Source organism: Pseudophryne corroboree, chromosome 7, assembly GCF_028390025.1.
Source record: "Pseudophryne corroboree isolate aPseCor3 chromosome 7, aPseCor3.hap2, whole genome shotgun sequence".
NCBI classification, from domain to species: Eukaryota; Metazoa; Chordata; class Amphibia; order Anura; family Myobatrachidae; genus Pseudophryne; species Pseudophryne corroboree.
This window is the reverse complement of record NC_086450.1, coordinates 68,227,912-68,254,185: the sequence shown is the minus strand read 5'-3', so window position 1 is coordinate 68,254,185 and position 26,274 is coordinate 68,227,912. Positions and strand designations below refer to the sequence as shown.

The 26,274-nt window shown below is 49.2% G+C and overlaps 1 protein-coding gene across 2 annotated transcripts in view; it reads right to left on the bottom strand.

The window, feature by feature from the left end:
- Positions 1–26,274, bottom strand: part of FTCD (formimidoyltransferase cyclodeaminase) — an 82,659-nt gene that overhangs the window by 36,706 nt on the left and 19,679 nt on the right. For both annotated transcript variants that reach the window (XM_063933272.1, XM_063933271.1), the window contains 3 exons: positions 14,877–14,965; positions 14,039–14,218; positions 3,275–3,412 (listed from right to left, as the gene is read on the bottom strand). In XM_063933272.1, coding sequence (XP_063789342.1) covers positions 3,275–3,412; positions 14,039–14,218; positions 14,877–14,965 — 407 coding nt within the window. The remainder of the gene's footprint in view (positions 1–3,274; positions 3,413–14,038; positions 14,219–14,876; positions 14,966–26,274) is intronic.

The window sequence follows — 26,274 nt, the reverse complement described above, 5'->3', positions numbered from 1 at the left end:
TACAGCCTGAGAATGGCCAATTGTATCTGACCATTGCTTGTCAAACAAGACATTAATATAATAATGGCCTGTTTTTCAATCTGTTTCAGCAACGTAACTACAAATTATGTACCCCCCTGCCAGAAAAAATTCTGGCGTCTCCAAACCAACCTTCCCCCCCCCCCTCCCCCCCCCCACACGGTACCTGCTCATTGTCAGGGGATCCCCCCGCCACGGGTCTGTGGTCCCGGCGGGGGCCCCCGTTCTTACCTGCCCACTTCATACTATACTTAATAACTGTCTCCTCTGAGGCCATTTTTGGAGGGACATCTCTCTCACGGTGCTGCTCCTGCGGCTGGCGGTCCCTCTCTGCGGCACGGATAGTGGCGTGGTTGCTTGGGACAGTTGTCCCCACAGTACCCCCAGCGCCCATAAGCCACCCAGCGCCTTCAAGCCACCATGGGGTCAGCAAGGACTGTTTCTATACCACTTGTCTGTTTCGATCACTCGATGAACACAGTGGACACATTGAGCACTATGGGACATTATACCAGCTTAGCCAGTTATCTTGACACGTATAGTAAAGTATATTAGACGGGTGTTATCCCTTTGCTCATCGAGATTCAGCCTAGACCGAGAAGGAACATCATTCATCTGCTCAGGTCTGCTTTGGCGACCTGTTATAGAGTCAGAGGTTTCTCTTAGGTGGAGATGTATCAAATCTTGGATAGCGATCAAGCAAAGAAATAAAGTACCAACCAATCTGCTTTTAACTGTCATTGTTCAAACATAGCCTGTAAAGTGGCGATTGGTTAGTACTTTATCTCTCTCCAAGGTTTTATACATCTCCCCCTTAGCAGTGGTGCAAGTGGGCGGGTACGGGTGGGTACGGCGTACCCGTAAGAATTTAGCCGTGGGTACGCCGTACCCACACCGACGGGCCGCCGCTCCACGCCGTCCCGCCGCCCGCCGTGACCGTCCCCGCCGCACCCGCCGCTGATGTGAGGGAAGGAGAGCGCAGCCTGCGCCTCTCCTTCCCCTCAGTCTCCGGCGGGTGTCTCACAGTTTAATTCAGCGCGATCCGTGAGCCAATCAGAGCTCGCGGATCGGCGCTGAATTAAACTGAGACACCCGCCGGAGACTGAGGGGAAGGAGAGGCGCAGGCTGCGCTCTCCTTCCCTCACACAGACAGACGGCAGCGGTGAGCAGGGGACTGGGGGGGGGGGGGCATGTATAACTGGCACTGGGGGATAACTGGCACTGGGGAGGGCATGTATAACTGGCACTGGGGGATATCTGGCACTGGGGGGGGCATGTATAACTGGCACTGGGGATATCTGGCACTGGGGGGGGCATGTATAACTGGCACTGGGGATATCTGGCACTGGGGGGGGCATGTATAACTGGCACTGGGGATATCTGGCACTGGGGGGGTGGGCATGTATAACTGGCACTGGGGGCATATCTGGCACAGGGGGGCATATATATCTGGCACTGGGGGGATAACTGGCACTGGGGGGGCATGTATAACTGGCACTGGGGGGATAACTGGCACTGGGGGGGCATGTATAACTGGCACTGGGGGATATCTGGCACTGGGGGGGGGGGGCACGTATAACTGGCACTGGGGATATCTGGCACTGGGGGGGGGGCATGTATGTATAACTGGCACTGGGGATATCTGGCACTGGGGGGGGGCATGTATGTATACCTGGCACTGGGGGCATATCTGGCACAGGGGGGCATATATACCTGGCACTGGGGGATAACTGGCACTGGGGGGGGCATGTATAACTGGCACTGGGGATATCTGGCACTGGGGGGGGGGGCATGTATACCTGGCACTGGGGGCATATCTGGCACAGGGGGGCATATATACCTGGCACTGGGGATATCTGGCACTGGGGGGGGGCATGTATAACTGGCACTGGGGATATCTGGCACTGGGGGGGGCATGTATACCTGGCACTGGGGATATCTGGCACAGGGGGGCATGTATACCTGGCACTGGGGGGATATCTGGCACTGGGGGGGGGGGGGGGCATGTATAACTGGCACCGGGGGATATCTGCCACTGGGGGGGGGGGGGGCATGTATAACTGGCACCGGGGGATATCTGCCACTGGGGGGGGGGGGGGGGGGCTTGTGTATCTGGCACCGGGGGATATCTGCCACTGGGGGGGGGGGACATTTGTGTATCTGGCACTCTGGGGACATTTGTGTATCTGGCACTCTGGGGACATTTGTGTATCTGGCACTCTGGGGACATTTGTGTATCTGGCACTCTGGGGACATTTGTGTATCTGGCACTCTGGGGACATTTGTGTATCTGGCACTCTGGGGACATTTGTGTATCTGGCACTCTGGGGACATTTGTGTATCTGGCACTCTGGGGACATTTGTGTATCTGGCACTCTGGGGACATTTGTGTATCTGGCACTCTGGGGACATTTGTGTATCTGGCACTCTGGGGACATTTGTGTATCTGGCACTCTGGGGACATTTGTGTATCTGGCACTCTGGGGACATTTGTGTATCTGGCACTCTGGGGACATTTGTGTATCTGGCACTCTGGGGACATTTGTGTATCTGGCACTCTGGGGACATTTGTGTATCTGGCACTCTGGGGACATTTGTGTATCTGGCACTCTGGGGACATTTGTGTATCTGGAACTGTGGGGCAATGTATATCTGGCACTGTGGGGCAACGTGTATCTGGCACTATTGGGGTCATACGTGTATCTGCCCCATCCCCCATATGTGTACCACGCCCCCATTTCCATTGACCACGCCCCATGTGGCATTTGGCCACACCCATTTTTTTGCACGCGCGCCTTCGGCGCGCGCACACAGTACCCGTAACACATTTTTTCTACTTGCACCACTGCCCCTTAGATAGGAATGAAGACATATTGGATTCTGACACTCAAAGCTCAGTATTTCTTATAACTTTTATTTATTTAGTTTATTAATTCTATTGAATTGCGTGTGGTTTTTGTCAATTTCCTTTATCTGTAGCATTAAACTGTATTTCTGTATATTAATATAATACGGAGTCTCAGCATATACTTCATATACTTAATGACTGTCAGAACAAAGTGAATGATGTTTGTCAATAGAAGTAGCATACTGCATCTCAGTGTATATTTCTCGACTTTGTTTTGAGTGACACGCATGTCGATCAAAGTTGCATAGCATTACATCTGCAAACTGCACTATGATATACAAGTGGTGTATATAGTTACACAACGGTACCATACAGCGAGCCTCACGGGAGAGAAGAGCGGTCAGATACCTTGGCATCTTTGCACGATTCCTCATACACGACATGCAGCGGAGTGATCTCATAATCCAGTAGGTTTGCAGATATTTGCGCCAAGTTCTCTTCCTTGAGAAACCAGCCAATGGCCTGTACTTTTTTGAGACGTCCAGGCTGGGAGTTAAGGTAAAAGGAATATAGAAAAAAGACATTTTATTTATGAAGTTACAAAATAACTTTCTATGGTAGTACGTAGTCTCATTAGCATAAAAAAATCCCTCTCGATTTGGGGGATAATGCAGAGTTGATCGCAGCAGCAAATTTGTTAGCAGTTGGGCAAAACCATGTGCACTGCAGGGGGGGCAGATATAACATGTGCAGAGACAGTTAGATTTGGGTGGGTTATTTTGTTTCTGTGCAGAGTAAATACTGGCTGCTTTATTTTTACACTGCAATTCAGATTTCAGTTTGAACACACCCCACCCAAATCTAACTCTCTCTGCACATGTTATATCTGCCTCCCCTGCAGTGCACATGGTTTTTCCCAACTGCTAACAAATTTGCTGCTGCAATCAACTCTGAATTAGGCCCTTGGTCAAAACAGGAACCGGGTGCCAGAACCCAACGCAGCAGGTGGTAGCAAATAACAGCAATCAGGCAGCCCATACTAATCATTATACCTTTGCAGAGGGCTTAGGTTGATGTCTTATTAATTTCATTTGTATTTGATTTATATCAACGTACCTAATCTATTTACTTTGTTGTGCGAGTAACATCAGTATTGATATAAATAGAAATGTGTTTTAAGGGTCATTCAGAATATCACACGATCTGGGTAAATCTGTGAGCTCCTTGGAGCAGGGCCCTCTTTCCTCCTGTTCTCACAACCCTCTTCTCTTGCACTTCAATTACAGCTATCGCCTACGCAGCGTATGCCTATACCCACATCTCCTCTCTCTAGTGTCAGGGGCGGATTGGCAGACCAGATTCCGTTTGGCTGGTCCGGTCGTCCCCTCAGTGGCTGCCTGTCATCCCCCACGGAGGCTGGCTGCGTTTACTGAGAGGCAAGTTAAAAGGGTCGCCATGTGCAGCTACAGCAGAACCCCCACCCCCCCACACACACACACAATCCTTTGCAGAGCCAGGCCGTTAGTCACCACTGACTGCTCCGACTCCAGCCTGTGTCCACCTCCATCCCCAGCAGCCATCCAACTCTGACAGGAACCAGCAGCCAGCCAATTCTCGGTCAGTAAAATACATAAAATACAGTGTGCCTGGTTATAAGAAGTAGATATTTTATATACATACATACATACATACATACATACATACATAACATACACATGTCCAATTGTGGAAAATAAATGGCACTCTGGAGGCATCAATAAGTTTACACTGCAGCTGTTTTCGTTACTGAGGGGTCATGCCCAGCGCTCTGTGAGCCGCTGGCATGCTCCCTCTCCCCCTGTCTGCACTGAATAGACGCTGTGCGCATGCACGCTGCACTCCAGGCTTCAGGTACACTGTAGTGTTCGCTGTGAGGGGCGGCTGGAGCCACATCTATTACCCGCAAAACTGGCACTATTACAGGGGTTCTGATCCCCTACAGACATGCTTCCACACCTCAGCTAGTATAAAGACCGGGAAGACCGCGCCATTATGGGGGCGGGGCCTTCACTATGAGCAGATCCAGCAGCTCACCAGCGCCATATTCCCGCTTTACACAGGCAGCCTGTCAGGGAAGCGCAGCTCCTCCACACGGACTCCAAAGCACCTCAGCGGTACCAGGGGGTCATAACAAAGGGGGGGGGGGTAATAATTTGGTGTAATAAGCCATATTAAGGGTAATTAGTTTGCGACCCAGCTAAGTTTAATCTTTAGCTACAGGGGCGCTGTGTGGCTGGCTCCACTGTACTCTGTCTCCCTAGAAGGGCTCTGTGTGGGTAACTGTGCTTTAACCTTTTCGTTAGTTAGTGTGTGTGTGTGTGTGTGTGTGTGTGTGTGTGTGTGTGTGTGTGTGTGTCTCTTTCACATTTATCATGTCAAAGGAGTTTGTATCATGCGCAGCAGAGTGTTTTTCTCAATCTGTGGGGTTCACTGCAGTGTACTCAGGATGGTACACATTCTCAAGCTAGTGGATCTGAACCTGTGTGGTTAGATTAATTAAAAGGGATGATTTAAAATAAAATTGTCCCAAAATGAGGAGACGCAATATTTAAGGCAGTCTGTAGATGACTTCATGAATAGAGAGTCAGTGGTCATCCCGGCATCTCAGACCACTGCTATTTGTCCACAGAAACATACTCTGGCCCAAATCATGCAGGCTGATACCAACGATGATGTATCAGACCCAGAGGAGGGGGAGGTGGACTTGGTAGGGGGGGATGCAGCTTTAGCACAGGGAATACAGGCCCTGATTGAAGCTATAAGAGATGTATTACACATTCCTGACAAGGTGTCAGAGGACGAGGAGGAATCCTTTTTTAAATGTGAAAAATAAATCCTCTGCTACTTTTCCTGCTTCTAAGGAATTAAATTCTCTCTTTGAAGCAACTTGGGTTAATCCTGACAGGAAGTTTCAGATTCCAAAACGGTTACTCACATCCTTCCCGTTCCCTCAGGATGATAGGAAAAAATGGGAAAACCCACCGATAGTGGACGCTTCGGTTTCCAGGCTGTCTCGTAAGATAGTTTTACATGTTCCTGGGACTGCTTCGTTGAAGGATGCTGCAGACCACAAGATTGAGACCACTCTCAAATCTCTGTACACAGCTACGGGGGTGGCCCAAAGACCCACTATAGCCTGTGCATGGATCTCTAGGGCCATTGGAAAATGGTCAGGTAATAGAATTGACGGGTTAGATTCCTTATCCAGGGGGGAAATTATTTTACTCCTACAGCATATACAGGACTCTGCTAACTTTATGGTGGAGGCCATAAAGGAGATTGGATTGCTCAACGCACGTACCACTGCCATGGCAGTGTCAGCATGCAGGGGCTTGTGGCTATGCCAGTGGACTGCGGATGCGGATTGCAGGTAAGTCGTGGAAAGTCTACCTTTCACAGGTGAAGCCCTTTTTGGAGATGAACTGGATACATGGCTATCCGAGGCTACGGCGGGCAAGTGTACATACCTTCCATCCGCAGCACCCCCGGCTAGGAAATCCTATTCTGAACCAACGTTGCAGTCCTTTCGGACAGCGAACTTTAAGGGTAAGGCCAAGGGTTCTTCTACTGCCTTCAAAAGGCAGTAAACCAGAAAACCTGCAAATACAGTCTCACAGGATCAGACCTCCAGTTCTGCTTCCGCAAAGCCTTCAGCATGACGGTGGAATGCACTGCCTAGTCAACAGGCAGGAGGGAGCCCGGTTGCGATGGATCCATGGGTAAAAGATTTTATTGTCCGGAGCTACAGACTAGAGTTTCAAGAACTCCCCACCTCACAGATTCTTCAAATCCGGCTTACCAGCTTCACCAGAAGCAAGTATTACCTTGCAGGTAGCAATTGAAAAACTGGTACAGACTCAGGTCATTGTTCCAGTTCCTCTTCAACTACAACACAAGGGTTTGTATTTCAAACAGTTTGTGGTACTGAAACCGGAAGGTTCGGTGAGGCCCATTTTAAACCTCAAGTCACTGAACCCGTATTTACGGGTGTTCAAATTCAAGATGGAGCCACTGAAAGCGGTGATCTCAGGTCTGGAGGAGGAAGAATTCCTGATGTCTATGGATATCAAGGATGTGTACCTTCATATTCCAATTTGGCCGCCTCATCAGGCTTATCTAAGGTTTGCGTTGCAGGACTGTCATTACCAGTTCCAGGCCCTGCCCTTTGGGCTCTCCACGGCCCTGAGGGTATTTACCAAAGTGATGGCGGACATGATGTTTCTCCTCCGCAAACAAGGAGTGAACATAATACCGTACCTGGACGATCTGCTGATAAATGCACCATCCAGGGAGAGGTTGATGCACAGCATTGCCCTCTCCACACGACTTCTCCAGGATCACGGGTGGATTCTGAACATGACAAAATCTCACCTAGAACCAACATGGAGGCTTCCGTTCCTGGGGATGATACTGGACACGGAGGTACAGAAAATATTCCGTCCTCTGGAAAAGGTATTGATAACTCAGTCAGTGGTGCGGGACATCCTCAGGCCGACCCGGATATCGGTGCATCTGTGCATTCGCCTCCTGGGGAAGATGGTAGACTCTTACGAGGCATTGCAGTATTCACGCAAGGCCCTTCCAGCTGGATCTGCTGGACAAATGGTCCGGATCGCATCTCCACATGTACCAGAGGATACGTCTGTCGCCAAGAGCCAGGATTTCTTTTCTGTGGTGGCTACAGACTTCTCACCTGACAGAGGGCCGAAGGTTCGGGATTCAAAACTGGATTCTGCTGACCACGGACGCAAGCCTCAGAGGTTAGGGAGCAGTCACCCAAGGAGAACACTTCCAAGGAAAAATGGTCAAGTCAGGAAACCATTCTTCCGATCAACGTTCTGGAACTAAGTGAAAGTCTTAATGAACAGTTCAAAAAATCTTGTATTTCGCTTGGATAATTCTTTTTTTCTTCTTTTTTCTATTCTCTATTTTCTAGATGACCATTCTTCTCTCACAACTAATTCAGAATTTTTCCTTATATGAAGGTGTTCGTCATAAAGAGAAGAAAAAGTACATATAGTGTAGTAGTTCAAAACAAATGTTGGTTTATTAATTAAAATCCATACGATACTTCTATCCAATAAAAGTGACAAATTCACTATACAGTAAAATTGGAACCGTACCGTGTCAGGCTCCCAGCATGGAGCAATGAGAAGAGCAAAATTGGAAGGTTCCGGAATCCCTTCCTCCTCCCCTCATGCACAACACCGGCCGCAGGACCTGGTAGGGTTCTCCTGGTGCTTTAGATGCAGGTAGATGGATCATGCAGTGCCGCCAACGCGTTTCGAGTTGTATCTAACTCTTCCTCAGGGCAGAATGAGGAAGAGTTAGATACAACTCGAAACGCGTTGGTACGGTTCCAATTTTACTGTATAGTGAATTTGTCACTTTTATTGGATAGAAGTATCGTATGGATTTTAATTAATAAACCAACATTTGTTTTGAACTACTACACTATATGTACTTTTTCTTCTCTTTATGACGAACACCTTCATATAAGGAAAAATTCTGAATTAGTTGTGAGAGAAGAATGGTCATCTAGAAAATAGAGAATAGAAAAAAAGAAGAAAAAAAGAATTATCCAAGCGAAATACAAGATTTTTTGAACTGTTCATTAAGACTTTCACATAATTCTCTTAAAGTGGGAGCGCCAACGGTGTATTCAAAAATTAAGTGTTGTTTATTAGTCTCTTTGGGTGATTGGGAGTCACCAGAATACACCCAGGCAGCAACCATTTCTCATTAAGCGCTATTCTCTGTTCCATCTATATTTTGCGTTCTGGAACTAAGGGCCATATACAATGCCCTTCTGCAGGCAGCACATCTTCTTCAAGATCGAGCTATCCAAGTTCAGTCGGACAATGCAACGGCGATGACGTAAATAATTCGACAAGGCGGAACGAAAAGCAGAGCAGCAATGTCAGAGGTGACAAGGATTCTCCTCTGGGCAGTGAAACATGCTGTGGCGCTGTCCGTGATCTTCATTCCAGTAGTGAACAACTGGGAAGCAGACTTCCTCAGCAGTCACGACCTCCACCCAGGAGAGTGCGGCCTTCACAAGGAGGTGTTCGGGTGCTTGACTTGTCGGTGGGGGACACTACAGACCGACATGATGGCCTCTCGTCTCAACAAGAAGCTCCAGCGGTATTGCTCCAGGTCAAGCAATGGTAGTGGACTCTCTGGTGACTCCGTGGGTCTATCAGATGGTGTACGTCTTGCCACCACTTCCATTGATCCCAAGAATTCTCAAAAGAATAAAAAGGGAAAGGGTTCAAACAATTCTCATTGCTCTGGATTGGCCAAGAAGGGCTTGGTACGCAGATCTATTGGAAATGCTTCTGGAGGACCCATGGCCTCTACCTCTTTGGGAGAATCTTCTACAACAGGGACCATTTGTCTATCAAGACTTACCGCGGCATGGAGGTTGAGCGTCAGATTCTATCCCGAAAAGGTATTCCGGACATGGAAAGCCAGGAAAGGGGTAATGTCAAAACATTACCACCGAATTTGGAGAAAATATGTCTCTATTTCCTGCGGTGGAGTTTCAACTGGGTCGTTTTCTGCTTTTTCTGCAGTCTGGTGCAGATGTGGGCCTATGGTTAGGATCCATAAAAGTCCAGATTTCGTCCTTGTCCATTTTCTTCCAGAAACAGTTGGCTTCGATTCCTGACTTTCAGACCTTCTTGAAAGGTGTTCTGCACATCCAGCCACCCTTTGTGCCTCCCATGGCACTTTGGGATCTTAACGTGGTATTGAAATTTCTGCAGTCAGATTGGTTTGAGCCTTTACAGGAGGTGTATGTAAAGTTTCTTACATGGAAGACCATCACTCTAGTCATCGTCAGCAATCTCTTCCAAAGGTGGTGTCAACCAGCCAATTGTGGTTCCGGTGCTTGCTGACACCTCTTCTACTTCAAAGTCCCTGGATGTTGTGAGGGCTTTGAGAATCTATGTCAAACAGATGTCACGTCACAGAAAATCGTACTCGCTGTTCGTGCTTTATGATCCCAAGAAAATTGGGTGTCCTGCTTCTAAGCAGTCTATTGCTCGCTGGATCACGCTGACTATCCAGCAAGCTTACTCTACAGCAGGCTTGCCAGTTTCAAAATCTGTTCATGCCCACTCTACCTCGGTTGGGGTGTTCTTCCTGGGCGGCTGCCTTGGGTTTCTCGGCTTTACAGCTCTGTTGAGCAGCTACTTGGTCTGGTTCGAACACATTTGCCAAGTTCTACAAGTTCGATACCTTGGCCTCTGAGGACCTTCAGTTTGGTCAGTCAGTTCTGCAAGAACCTCAGCACTCTCCCACCCGATTTGGGAGCTTTGGTACATCCCCATGGCACTAATGTGGACCCCAGTATCCTCTAGGACATAAGAGAAAATAGGATTTTAATTACCTACCAGTAAATCCTTTTCTCGTAGTCCATAGAGAATACTGGGCACCCACCCAGTGCTTCGTGTTTCCTGCACTGTTACTTGGTCAAGTATTGTTGTGGAATCAGACGTTGCTGTTCATGTTCATGTTGTGTTAACATGGTATTCTTCTTGTTTGTGTGTGCTGGTTCAAATCTCACCACTATCCTTTCTGAATCCTTCTCTCAAGATATGTCCGTCTCCTTGGGCACAGTTTCTAGACCGAGTCTGGTAGGAGGGGCACTACCATGTGCGTAGTGTGCTGTATTTAGTGTGTGCCCCCTAATGCCTCCATGTGTGTAGTGTGCTGTATGTAGTGTGTGCCTCTCCCTTCTGCCATGTGTGTAGTGTGCTGTATGTAGTGAGTCTCCTGCTGCCATGTGTGTAGTGTGCTGTATGTAAATTGTGTCTCCTGCTGTCGCCATGTGTGCTGTGTGTATTGCGTGCCCCCTGCTGCCGGTGTGTGTGTAGTGTGCTGTATATAGTGTGTGCCCCCTAATGCCTCCATGTGTGTAGTGTGCTGTATGTAGTGTGTGCCTCTCACTTCTGCCATGTGTGTAGTGTGCTGTATGTAGTGTGTGCCTCTCACTTCTGCCATGTGTGTAGTGTGCTGTATGTAGTGAGTCTCCTGCTGCCATGTGTGTAGTGTGCTGTATGTAAATTGTGTCTCCTGCTGTCGCCATGTGTGCTGTGTGTATTGCATGCCCCCTGCTGCCGGTGTGTGTGTAGTGTGCTGTATATAGTGTGTGCCCCCTACTGCCACCATGTGTGTAGTGTGCTGTATGTACCCCCTCCTGCCATGTGTGTAGTGTGCGGTATGAAGTGTGTGCGCCCCCTGCTGCCATGTGTGTAGTGTGCTGTATGTAGTGAGTCTCCTGCTGCAGCCATGTGTAGCGTGTGCTGTATGTAGTGCGTGTCTCCTGCTGCCACCATGTGAGCTGTGTGTATTGCGTGCCCCTCCCTTCCGCCATGTGCGTAGTGTGCTGTATGTAGTGGGTGGCCCCTGCCGCCATGTGCGTACGGTGCTGTATGTAGTGTGTGCCCCCTGCTGCTGCCGCCATGTGTGTAGTTACTGTATGTAGTGTGTGCCCCCTGCTACTGCCACCATGTGTTCTGTGTATTGTGTGCCTCCTGCTGCCACCATGTGCGTAGTGTGCGCCCCCTGCTGCTGCCATGTGTGTACTGTGCTGTATGTAGTGTGCGTCTCCTGCTGCCGCCGTGTGCTGTGTGTATTGTGTGCCCCCTGCAACTGCCATGTGTGCTGTATGTAGTGTGTGCCCCCTGCTGCTGCCACCTTGTGTGTAGTGTGCTGTATGTAGTGTCTCTTCTGCTGCTATGTGTGCTGTGTGTATTGTGTTCCCCCTACTGCTGCCATGTGTGTAGTGTGCTGTATGTAGTGTGAGTCTCCTGCTGCCGCCATGTGTGCCGTGTGTATTGTGTGCCCCCTGCTGCTGCCGACGTGTGTAGTGTGCTGTTTGACGTGTGTGCCCCCTGCTGCTGCCACCATGTGTGTAGTGTACTGTATGTAGTGTGCCCCCTGCTGCCACCATGTGTGTAGTGTGCTGTATGTAGTGTGTCCCCTGCTGCTACTGCCATGTGTGTAGTGTGCTATATGTAGTGTCTCTCCTGCTGCTGCCATGTGTGCATTGTGTTCCCCCTACTGCTGCCATGTGTGTAGTGTGCTGTATGTAGTGCGAGTGTCCTGCTGCCGCCATGTGTGCTGTGTGTATTGTGTGCCCCCTGCTGCTGCCGACGTGTGTAGTGTGCTGTTTGAAGTGTGTGCCCCCTGCTGCTGCCACCATGTGCGTAGTGTGCTGTATGTAGTGTGTCCCCCCTGTTGCTACTGCCATGTGTGTAGTGTGCTGTATGTAGTGTCTCCTGCTGCCGCCATGTGTGTAGTGTGCTGTATGTAGTGTCTCTCCTGCTGCTGCCATGTGTGTAGTGTGCTGTATGTAGTGTGTGCCCCCTGCTGCTGCCATGTGTGTAGTGTGCTGTATGTAGTGTGTGCCCCCTGCTGCTGCCATGTGTCTAGTGTACTGTATGTAGTGTGTGTGTGTGTGTGTGTGTGTGTGTGTGTGTGTGTGTGTGTGTGTGTGTGTGTGTGTGTGTGTGTGTGTGTGTGTGTTACCCCCTGCTCCCGCCATGTGTGTAATGTACTGTATGTAGTGTGTGCCTCCTGATGAGTGTAGTGTGTACACACTACGTGTGTAGTGTGCTCTATATGTTTGTTTTTTTACTGTGGGTCCATTGTGTATAATTTTGTACTTATTGAGGTCAATGAGTTTTTGTTTTATTTTCCTGTGGGGGACAATATGTGTTTAGTCTGAGTTGCACCACAGGTGTCCCATGTGGTGTTCATACAGACCTGCAGTACAGAGTCAGACACATGCACCAAGAAGTGTGTTAGACGTGTTGCACTTTCCTGGCCAGTAACAGGAGGTTTGCTAATCAGAAGCAGATGTAGCATAGTACTGAACGTGTTGCTGATAGTGGCTGGCAGGGCCGGACTGGGACCAAAAATAAGCCCTGGCATTTTTGAATCACACAGGCCCACCTCGGTGTCAGCATCTGACTCCTCCCCTTACTATTCCCGACTCCTCCTACTTCTTAGTCTATGCTCTTACAAAGTGTACATCATTCTGTATTAAAATACACACAACCATTGGTTGAAGTGGAAATGTTGAAGTGGGGGTATGGAAAAATAAAAGGTTGTAACTAAGCGTGCGTGCTCCAGAAAAGGGGCATGGACATGCACGTGCCCCATTCACTAGAATGAGAGCGTCTGTGTGCACTCCCGGCGGGGCTAAGCGGTGACCAATCAGACAGAGAGTGTCCCATAGAGGTACTATGTGTGCGCGCGCCAAAAATATGGGTGTGGCCAATTAAAATGGGACGTGATACACAGACATATGCCCCCAATAGTGCAGTGCCAGATCCACAATTGCCCCCACAGTGCCAGGTATACAAATGCCCCCACAGTGCCAGGTATACAAATGCCCCCACAGTGCCAGGTATACAAATGCCCCCACAGTACCAGATCCACAAATGCCCCACAGTGCCAGGTATGGCATTTGCCAGAAGTGCCAGATGGCCAGTTCGGCCCTGGTGGCTTGGTACAGAGATTGCTCACATTAGATGCCATACTCAGATGGATGAGCTGCGCCTACAGCAAGGAAAGAGGCAAGGAGCCAGCAACTGCATCCAGCTCAGAATCAGTCCTTATGTGGAGTGATCCTGCCCTCATGACAGACTCCATCTCTTCAACAGACCCCGCCCCCATTAGGGCTGGTTCCGTAAATTGGTTTTCGATCCCAATCCGCCCCTGGTAACTGTTTATCTCTTCCAACGGGTGCCCACCCCCAGTAGTACACCAATTACTCCTTTGCTTCCTTATATCTCAGCTGTATGGTGTACGGAGAACGGTGGTGCCAATTGTTAGCGGTGCTCTGTTTTATTTTTATTAGTTGCTGTAATGTTACATTCTGTATACCCTGTATTGTTCTAATGTCTGCCACATGTGTGGTGCTGCAAAACACTTGTGGCGCCTTAGAAATAAAATGTAAATAATAATAATAATAATAATAATTAAAAAAAAAAATTAGGAATTTTATGAACTTGGGTCTTTAGAATCTTAGCAGCCGCCCTAATATCAGCCATCTTCTATATATTTATATAATAAATCAGCATTTAGAATTTCGTTCCTCCACCACAATCTATTTCTCACCTGTCCTTTCCCACGTCCACCTTCCCGGATGTTCAGGGCAATGCGATGAGCCAGTTCTTTGGTACTCAGTATGTTTATATTGTATGCGATAAGAAATTTGCGGGCTCCACTTACAGTTGCCCCCCAACTTGAAACAAAGACTGGTTCCCCGAAATCTGGATTCCATTCTGGATTTTGCAGCTTAAAACGAATAATAATAAGAATATTATATCTTATTATATATATATATATATATATATATATATATATATATATATATATATATATATATATACACATTGATTTATTAAACTTACTGATTATGAAGACTATAATGTATTATGAAAGGATCCCCACCATTAGATGGAGCGGAGGCAGCCAGTTTGTGGGTTGAACCACCATTCATCATTGTACGTATACATACATACATAGATACATTTCTTAGAATAAATGTGTTACTCAAACAATTCACACAATTACATACAAAATTAGAAGGGGCTGCAGTGTCCTTTACATTTTCATACGCTTAAGGCTACGGCCACATATAGCGGCCAAGCGGGTCCCGTTCAGCGAGGCCCGCTTGGCCAGAAGGAGAGTGCACATAGGCACTTATCCAGGCGCCCACACATGTGCGGCAGTCCCGCCGCTGCCGGGTCTGACCGCAGCATGCTGCGGTTGGGCCGGACAACAGGATTTCAATGTGCCGCACTGTGTTCCATTGAAATCCCATGAGGCAATGGCTGGATCCTGTTCTGTGGCATCTCGCAGAACAGGATCCATGTGCACACGTTCAGCGTGACCCACTTGGCCGCTATGTGTGGCTTTAGCCTAAGACCCACACCACGAGACCCCCGTGTACCTTGGTAGGCAGTGCTTCATACTCCCCGGCCCTTACTGCTGGCAGAGATCTTCGACTTTCGCTGCGAGCCGCCTCCCCATACAGATACACTGGTGAATAAAGTTGGATGACTGTTTAGCACATACATAGTACAAGCTGTATAAAGTGATAACACAACAGAAAATTCTAATAAGTTTCTGTAAGCGGACAATCATGATTACCTTACACCAGTGACACCCCACCTTGCAGCAGTGAGAAGACGCTTCATATGTCTATATCATATCATGTCCTTCCAAATTTGTTAATCAATGCCGGAGTGGCTGACTATTTACTCTACCCAGGGCCGGGCCAGCGTATACCCGGATGCATAGAGTGCCTGAGTGAAGAGGGCGCAGCATCCTTGCAGTGGGCCCCCGGAGCTGCAGCTGTCATTGATCAGCAGAGAACAGCCACGCAGAAACGCTCTGTATACTACACTGTCCCCGCCATGCTGCTTCCTGGATGCAGAGGTGATCAGACTGTGGCCATCACAGAAGGAATTGATCGCGGACACACATCCCCAGGCCCCGGCAGCTTTGGAGACATGAGCACTGTCCCTCAGCTGGCGGCCAGCACTGACCGCAGCTGGACGCTTCCTCGGACACCGTACCCAAGCTGGGGGAGGCTGTATGGCAAGAGCATGTGATGACGCCGCTGATTGCTAGAGGAGACCGCGGTGGGGGCTGAGAGGAGTGGGATGGAGCCGCGGCCATGGAGAAGGTGCACAGTGAGACAGTGGAGTAGGTGCTGGCGCACTTCAGCATCAGTGAGAGCATGGTATTGGGCTTGGGGCAGGGTAAGGAGGAGGCATAGGGGTCCAATGGTATGTCGGTCAGCTCTCAACCCTGTAGTGTCACATGCCCGCAGTGGCTGGAGCATCATCCCTTCATCTGCAAGCACCACATACAATCCACTGCTGCCAGAAGCCAGGGATCCGCTGCTGTGGAGAAGGCATCACAAGGTGTAGGGAGCAAGGACCTGGGGGGAGTGTGTATGAAGAAGGGACAGCAGCATGATGTGTGTGAATAGGGAGCAGGCACCACAGGGGGTGTGTATAGGGACTGCAGGGAGGGTGTGCATATGGACTAGGGGGAGTGTGTAGGACACAGGCACTTATTTAAGTGAGGAAGTAGTCTGTGACCGATTAAAACATTTAAAGATTAATAAGTCACCGGGGCCCGATGGAATTCACCCAAGGGTTCTAATGGAGCTTCACTCTGAACTGGCAAAACCGCTATTTTTGATCTTTAAGGATTCAGTTATATCAGGTATGGTTCCCAAAGACTGGCATAGTGCCTATGGGGGTCATTCCGAGTTGTTCGCTCGCTAGCAGATTTTAGCAGCATTGCACACGCTAAGCCGCCACCCTCTGGGAGTGTATCTTAGCTTAGCAGAATTGCGAACGAAAGATTAGCAGAATTGCGAATATAAATTTCTTAGCAGTTTCTGAGTAGCTCGAGACTTACTCCTACACTGCGATCAGCTCAGCCCGTTTCGTTCCTGGTTTGACGTCACAAACACGCCCTGCGTTCGGCCAGCCACTCCCCCGTTTCTCCAGACACTCCCGCGTTTTATCCTGGCACGCCTGCGTTTTTCCGCACACTCCCTGAAAACGGTCAGTTTCCACCCAGAAACACCCACTTCCTGTCACTCACACTCCGATCACTTCAACGATGAAAATTCTTTGTTCGGACGTGAGTAAATCTACTAAGTTTTGTGCTAAAATACTAAGCGCATGCGCACTGCGTACCATGCACATTTTTGCCTTAATCGCTCCGTTGCGAAAATCGGCAATGAGCGAACAACTCTGAATGACCCCCTATATTCAAAAAGGGAAGTAAAGCTGAAACAGGTAACTATAGACCAGTTAGTCTTACATCTATAATAGGGAAAGTACTGGAAGGTATTCTAAGGGATAGTATTCAGAAGTTCCTTGAAGCCAATAAAATCATTAAAAGGAATCAACATGGATTCATGAAGGACAGATCCTGTCAAACCAACTTACTTGGTTTTTATGAAACAGTAAGTGCAAACCTCGATCAGGGTAAAGACATGGATGTAATATTTTTAGACTTTGCCAAAGCTTTCGACACAGTATCACACATGCGACTTATCTACAAGCTACAAGAAATAGGGCTAGGAAGCACTATATGCACTTGGGTCAAGAATTGGTTAGATAACAGAGAGCAGCGCGTTGTGGTTAATGGATCTCTTTCAAATTGGACTGAAGTGTTAAGTGGTGTGCCACAAGGCTCGGTATTAAGACCGCTATTGTTCAACATTTTCATAAACGACCTAACAGAAGGTCTAGAGAGCATGGTGTCAATTTTTGCAGATGATACCAAATTGTGTAAGGCTATAAATACGGAGGAGGATGCAGAGTCTCTTCAGAACGACTTAGTTAAATTAGAAGCATGGGCAGCCAAATGGAGAATGCACTTCAACACAGACAAAGTGTAAGGTAATGCAATGTGGTAGCAAGAACAAAAATAACACCTACAAACTGAATGGGGTAACATTAGGGGATACTGTACTGGAAAAAGACTTAGGTGTTCTCATAGATAGCAAACTAAGCAGCAGTTCCCAAAGTAGGATGGCAGCAAAAAAGGCTAATAAGATACTAGCATGCATAAAATGGGGAGTTGATGCAAGGGACGAGGGTGTTATACTACCGTTATATAAATCACTAGTGAGGCCACACTTTGAATACTGTGTACAATTCCGGGCACCGTACTACAAAAAGGATATCCTGGAGCTAGAAAAGGTTCAGAGGAGGGCGACCAAACTAATTAAGGGCATGGAGACGATAGAATACAAGGAAAGGCTTGAAAGACTAGGCATGTTTACATTGGAAAAGAGGAGACTAAGAGGGGATATGATCAACATCTACAAATATATAAGGGGACAATACACAGAGCTTGCGCGGGACCTGTTTTTGGCCAGATCAACACATAGGACTCATGGACACTCGCTCAGGTTAGAGGAGAGGAGATTCCGCACAATACGTTGTAAAGGCTTTTTCACGGTAAGGACAATACGTGTTTGGAATTCCCTGCCTGAGGGAGTTGTAATGGCGGAATCTGTCAACACCTTTAAGAATGGGTTAGATAAATTCCTAATGGATAAGGATATCCAGGGTTATGGTGCATAGTCACGCACTATAGTTACTACAAAAAGGGATAAAATGCAACGGCTGACATCAGCATCAGTCAAAAATTTTAGTCAAATCATCATGCATAGGAGACCACAAATAGGTTGAACTCGATGGACAACTGTCTTTTTTCAACCTCAGATACTATGTTACTTCAGGGTAGGGTGTGTGTATCGTTCTGTCACCTCTGCCCTTCCCAGTCACCCACTATCTGCCTGGATCCCCTGTCACCTACTATCTACCTGTCACCCACTATCCCCCTGTCACCCCTGCCTCATTAGTCACCCACTATCTACCTGTCAACCCTGCCCTCCCTGTCACCCACTATCTGCCTGGATCCCCTGTCACCTACTATCTACCTGTCACCCACTATCCCCCTGTCACCCCTGCCTCATTAGTCACCCACTATCTACCTGTCACCTCTGCCCTTCCCAGTCACCCACTATCTGCCTGGATCCCCTGTCACCTACTATCTACCTGTCACCCACTATCCCCCTGTCACCCCTGCCTCATTAGTCACCCACTATCTACCTGTCAACCCTGCCCTCCCTGTCACCTACTATCTACCCGTCACCCCTGCCTCATTAGTCACCCACTATCTACCTGTCACCCCTGCCCTCCCCGTCACCCACTATCTGTCTGTCATCCACTATCCGCCGTCACCCCTGCCTCATTAGTCACCCACTATCTACCTGTCATCCCTGCCTTCCCGTCACCCACTATCTGTCTGTCATCCCTTACCTACTATATCCCTGTACCCTTGGGGGCACAATTATGTGGCCAAGCCTCTTTCTTGTGAGACCACATCCCTTTTTGCAGCGCAAAATTTTGCACGGCTACGATCAGGTCTGAATTAGGCTCTATATTCACTAAAATAGTCACTGCTCGGCTCCCTTTTGTCATAGATTAATGTTTCATATACCTAAACCTTCCTCGACAAATACTCTATAGAATTGTGAAAACTGCATCAAAATCTGTCCAGTGGTTCTCAAGATTAGCCCGAGCAGACAAACACCTACCGGGGAATTTAGTTTATACTATGTAGAGATCTGGGAAGGCTATAAACAGTTTGTGTGCCTTCAACCTTCAGAAAGGAGGCCCATCTCCACTAAAAGAAGGAACTCGTGGCCAGCAGCGGGAGAGGCTAGGGGACGGGTGTTGGGACCCGTCCCAGTTTTGTCACCTATGCAGTGCAGCGGCCAGAAGGGCAGCGAAACCGCAGGCAGAGGGGGGGCTGCAGGCACAGCATACTAAAGGAGCAGCAGGAGGGAGGGGGAGCCAGTACTCACTAAGAAAGGTTGCTCACACGGACTCCCTCCTTCTTGCTCTGCTCTTACAGGGTTCCAAATAAAATATCAGCCAGCAGTAGCATGATGCAGCCCCAGCAGCAGTGCAGGCCAGGGCAGGAGAGGCCAGAGCGGAGAAGGGTTCTCCCAGCCATGTTCAGGGAGGAAGAGGAGACTCACTCCATACTGCTGCAGTCGGCAGCACAGGAGGGGGACAAGCAGCAGCTGAACAAAAGGAAGGCGGCAAGGGCTCCACCTGGTGGTCGGGAGCCTACAAAGAAAAGGCAGGCTGGCCAAGGAAAGAAAGCTGCAGGACTGGGGAAGCAGGGGCAGCAGACACAGCAAGAAGCATTGCAAGAGAAGGGGCCCTAACCTGAGGGGGCGAGTGCGCAGCAGGACACTTATGGGGGTATGGTCCCGGAGAGGACAGAGTCAGACTGGCCAGAGTCGGACGGGGAGGAGCAGAGTGTCATGAGGCACCAGATGGACAAGGACTCTCCCCCCATTGCAGCACATTTCCCCTCCGGCCTCACTCAAGCCTGGCACACCAGAGCGGATCAGGGGACGGCTGGGGCAGCCTAAACCCGGGCCGGTACCAGCAAGAGCATTGGGGCCAGGGAGTTCAATCCGACAACCCATGGCAAGATCCAGATCATGGGAAGTGGCAACGCGTGAGGCGGCAACCATTCCTGGTGCACGGAAGTTGGCTCTAGAAGCGGGGTACGCGGCGGCCACCTCGGCAAGGACAGTGCCAGGAACAGATGTCGTTGGATCCAGCACAGCCGGGATGATTTTGCGGGCACCTGTCGCACCGTCCAGCACAGGGGATGCCCCAGCAGCAGAGCCGGGAGCTCCGTGCAGCACACATAGGAATGATGGAATGGTGAGATCGAGAATATCAACAATGTTAATAATTATGATGTTCAGTTAAATAATATTTGTAGTGCACAGGTTAATGTTGCTAGGAATGCGGGAGCGCAGGCCGCAGGTGCAGGTGCAGGTGAACCAATAATATTCAGCGGGAAGGGGGTGAGGGAGAAAGTACTACACTAGTAATATCCTTATAATTTTATGGTATTTTGGATACCCCATATTTCAATCACGTTTAATCCAATCTGATTTGGGGGTGCTGCCACAGACACGGTTGTTGCCAATATGTTTACGAATCACTTATAAGAGAAAGAAAAGAATTGGTCTTTCAGTGGCGCACATAAAAAAGGTAAGTATAATAAGTCGTATAAAATATAACTTTTCCATAAAATGCCCGATGTGAAATATTTAAAAAGAACATACAACAATCAGGTGAAGTACACAGGGGTGGATTGGGATCGAACACCAGCCCGGGAAATTTATGGAAGCAGCCCTAATGGGGGCGGAGTCTGTTGAGGGGGAGGGGTCTGTCAAGAAGGCGGGGTCACTCCTTAGAGGTCCTGATTTTGAGATACACACAGTTGGGGCCTCCTTTGCTTTATGTTATGTTAAGGTTTACCTGCAACGTTATTCATATGCTACTAGAAAGCCCTTCCCTGATGTACATCTGATTATACAAGGACTGATATGCCCACTTTCAGTGTCTACTGACACTGCAGTCATGCCTTTATTCTACTTCTGATTTTATTGATTTTTCATTCTACAAACCCGTAGGTTTTTTTTACCTTATATGTTTCAAAGTACAGGGAGGGGGAGCACACTACATACAGCACAGTACAGGGATGGGGAGCACACACTACATACAGCACAGTACAGGAAGGGAGCACACACTACAAAGAGCACAGTACAGGGAGGGGGAGCACACACAGGGCCGGAGCTTCCACTAGGCAACTTTAGGCATCTGCCTAGGGGCGCCGGGACCTGAGGGGGTGGCCTGTTACAGCTGCCTGAAAAAGGTTGCATGGTCCTACCTTCCCTAGCCGCTGCAATCCCCCACAACTCATATATTACAGTAGCCGCGACTGCTAAGATCCCGTATTGTGCCTCCAGCTCCACCTCCACCCAGCACAGGCAGTAACTTTGATAGCTACTGGAGTCCTGGCTGGGGGTGACATGAAGCACTGCTCTTCATTCCAGGCTCTTTCACAGACTACTCAGTCCCAACTCTGCACTGTAGCCTGGAGGTAAGATGGCTGCACAGTGCATTTTCTGCATTGATAAGGAAAGAGGGCGAGAGCAGCAGTGTGGTGGGGGGGGAGATAAGGAGCTGGCATGCACACAGTCTGGGGGGATGATCAGCACCATGCACACAGATGGTGGGGTGGGGATAGAACAGCAGACATTTAACAGAGTAGGGGGGAGCGGGTGAGAGCAGCATACCTTTGATCTGAAGGGTGGGTAGGGGGTAGGGGCAGTAGGCAGAAGTTTTGCCTAGGATGCCGAGAAACCTTGCACCGGCCCTGAGCACACACTACATACAGCACAGTACAGGGAGGTAGCACACACTACATACATCACAGTACAGGAAGGGACCACACACACTACATACAGCACAGTACAGGGAGGTAGCACACACTACATACATCACAGTACAGGAAGGGAGCACACACACTACATACAGCGCAGTACAGGGAGGGGAGCACACACACACTACATACAGCACAGTACAGGGAGGGGGAGCACACACTACATACAGTACAGGGAGGGAGCACACACTACATACAGCACAGTACAGGGAGGGGGAGCACACTACATACAGTACAGGGAGGGGAGCACACACACTACATACAGCACAGTACAGGGAGGGGGCGCACACTACATACAGCACAGTACAGGGAGGGGGAGCACACACTACATACACCACAGTACAGAGATGGGGAGCACACACTACATACAGCACAGTACAGGGAGGGAGCACACACTGCATACAGCACAGTACAGAGAGGGGGCACACACTACATACAGCACAGTACAGGGAGGGGGAGCACACACTACATACAGCACAGTACAGGGAGGGAGCACACACTACATACAGCACAGTACAGCGAGGGAGCACAGACTACACAGCACAGTATAGGGAGGGAGCACACAGTACATACAGCACAGTACAGGAAGGGAGCACACACTACATACAGTACAGGGAGGGGGAGCACACAGTACATACAGCACAGTACAGGGAGGGAGCACACACTACATACAGTACAGGGAGGGGGAGCACACACTACATACAGCACAGTACAGGGAGGGGGAGCACACACTACATACAGCACAGGGAGGGGGAGCACACACTACATACAGCACAGGGAGGGGGAGCACACACTACATACAGAACAGTACAGGGAGGGGGCACACACTACATACAGCACAGGGAGGGGGCACACACTACATACAGCACAGTACAGGGAAGGTGCACACACTACATACAGCACAGTACAGGGAGGGGGAGCACACACTACATACAGCACAGTACAGGGAGGGGGACCACACACTACATACAGCACAGTACAGGGATGGGGAGTACACACTGCATACAGCACAGTACAGAGAGGGAGCACACACTACATACAGCACAGTACAGCGAGGGAGCACACACTACACAGCACAGTACAGGGAGGGAGCACACACTACATACAGCACAGTACAGGGAGGGGGAGCACAGTCACTACATACAGCACACACTACATACAGTACAGGGAGGGGGAGCACACACTACATACAGCACAGGGAGGGGGAGCACACACTACATACAGCACAGTACAGGGAGGGGGAGCGCACACTACATACAGTACAGGGAGGGGGAGCACACACTACATACAGCACAGTACAGGGAGGGGGAGCACACTACATACAGCACAGTACAGGAAGGGAGCACACACACTACATACAGCACAGTACAGGAAGGGGAGCACACACTACATACAGCACAGTACAGGGAGGGGGAGCACACTACATACAGCACAGTACAGGGAGGGGGAGCACACTACATACAGCACAGTACAGGGAGGGGGAGCACACTACATACAGCACAGTACAGGGAGGGAGCGCACACTACATACAGCACAGTACAGGGAGGGGGCACACACTACATACAGCACAGTACAGGGAGGGGGAGCACACACTACATACAGCACAGTACAGCGAGGGAGCACACACTACATACAGCACAGTACAGGGAGGGGGCACACACTACATACAGCACAGTATAGGGATGGGGAGCACACACTGCATACAGCACAGTACAGGGAGGGGGCACACACTACATACAGCACAGTACAGGGAGGGAGCACACTACATACAGCACAGTACAGGGAGGGGGAGCACACACTACATACAGCACAGTGCAGGGAGGGAGCACACACTACATACAGCACAGTACAGCGAGGGAGCACACACTACATACAGCACAGTATAAGGAGGGAGCACACACTGCATACAGCACAGTACAGGGAGGGGGAGAACACACTACATACAGTACAGGGAGGGAGCACACACTACATACAGCACAGTACAGGGAGGGGGCACACACTACATACAGCACAGTACAGGGAGGGGGAGCACACACTACATACAGCACAGTACAGGGAGGGGGAGCACACACTACATACAGCACAGTACAGGGAGGGGGAGCACACACTACATACAGCACAGTACAGGGAGGGGGAGCACACACTACATACAGCACAGTACAGGGATGGGGAGCACACACTGCATACAGCACAGTACAGAGAGGGAGCACACACTACATACAGCACAGTACAGCGAGGGAGCACACACTACACAGCACAGTATAGTGACAATGCCTATTCTATACCTTGTATAAAACACTCTAAAAAGGTTAAAGAACACAGTACGCAATTGGCGTATGGAATACCGTAAGAGTACGCACGTAGCGTAACGAACGCTTAGCCGTGGACGAGACGCACGAGCGGCACGTTCGCTCACGGCTTAGAGCGTAAAGGCAAGCACGCTATAGGCTGCCGACTAACGTAATGATACGCTATCAGCGTAGCGGACGCTCGGGACCACGAGGAGATCACAAGCGGCGCTGACGCTCACAGTGTTAAACCTTTATAACTATACCATAAACAATGTACTTATACTGTAAACCCTTGTGCAGTGATAAGGTGTAAATGCAACACAGTGTAACCTTGTTAGTTTAAAAGCTGTATGAGCGTATGTGACGCTCTGAGAACCCCTTAGCAATATAATAAACACTCAAATACCGGTCTAAGGGTCTAACGCCTTTTAAGGAAATGAATGAATGTTCAATTGCAAAAGAATAATACAATACAAGTTATACACTACCAAGATAACATAAAATACCTAACCGAATCACTACACATAAAATACAATAAAGATACAATTACATTTAAAGGGGGAAGGAGAGAGAGAATGGCTTATAACATTAAATAAGAGACAATATGGTTGCAGAGAACTTACGCACCAGGGGAAACAATCGCAAGCGCCTTTCTGGATATCCAGCTCCCGATTATCAGCAATGAGAACCGTTGAAGAGAGTAGAGAGCTGGCCCAGATCGGCTTGTCCTTTTATACACTACACACAATACAGTACAATGGTCCCTACATTCTTATTGTTCATTGGACACAGGAATTAGTCTTCGCATAATAACAAAAGGTCATAGGTTGGTTCATACAGGTGGGCTGTGACTATTCCTAACTGCTCAGGTGGGTGGGAAACTGGGTTTCCCGCCGCATGGGTAATAAAGTGCAAATATAGTAAATGTTCATAAACTTCTTATGTCCATAACTATACGCACGAGCGATTAATCCGCTTCAAACCAACACCGGAATATTGCTAATTATATTCTCTTCCGATGGATACTAAACACCACTGTGTAAACCCTGTCTGACCCTTCGTATCAAACAAAGAGGGATCTCTCTGTCCCCGAACATACTACATTAACTAAACTTTCAGATTCTATCAAAGGGACCATAATCTACAAAATACATTATATGAATAAAATATGTTACGATTGAGTCGCCCGCTAGACGAACACAAACTCTACCGTAAATGCGCATACCGCGCGTCCGCGAGTGCACGCACGCACGGGAGGGCTCATGCACGTGCAGCAGGCACACGCATGAGGTGCATATATGGCAGTGTGAAGAGTGATATTTTTCTGACTTTGACAATAGGGAGGGAGCACACAGTACATACAGCACAGTACAGGGAAGGGGAGCACACACTACATACAGCACAGTACAGGGAGGGGGAGCACAGTCACTACATACAGCACAGCACACACTACATACAGCACAGTACAGGGAGGGGGAGAACACACTACATACAGCACAGTACGGGGAGAGGGAGCACACACTACATACAGCACAGTACAGGGAGGGGGAGCACACACTACATACAGCACAGTACAGGGAGGGGGAGCACACACTACATACAGCACAGTACAGGGATGGGGAGCACACACTGCATACAGCACAGTACAAGGAGGGGGAGCACACACTACATTTAGCACAGGGAGGGGGAGCACACACTACATACAGCACAGGGAGGGGGAGCACATACTACATACAGAACAGTACAGGGAGGGAGCACACACTACACACAGTACAGGGAGGGGGCACACACTACATACAGCACAGTACAGGGAAGGTGCACACACTACATACAGCACAGTACAGGGAGGGGGAGCACACACTACATACAGCACAGTACAGGGATGGGGAGCACACACTGCATACAGTACAGAGAGGGAGCACACACTACATACAGCACAGTACAGCGAGGGAGCACACACTACACAGCACAGTATAGGGAGGGAGCACACAGTACATACAGCACAGTACAGGGAAGGGGAGCACACTACATACAGCACAGTACAGGGAGGGGGCACACACTACATACAGCACAGTACAGGGAAGGTGCACACACTACATACAGTACAGGGAGGGGGAGCACACACTACATACAGCACAGTACAGGGAAGGAGCACACACTACATACAGCACAGTACAGGGATGGGGAGCACACACT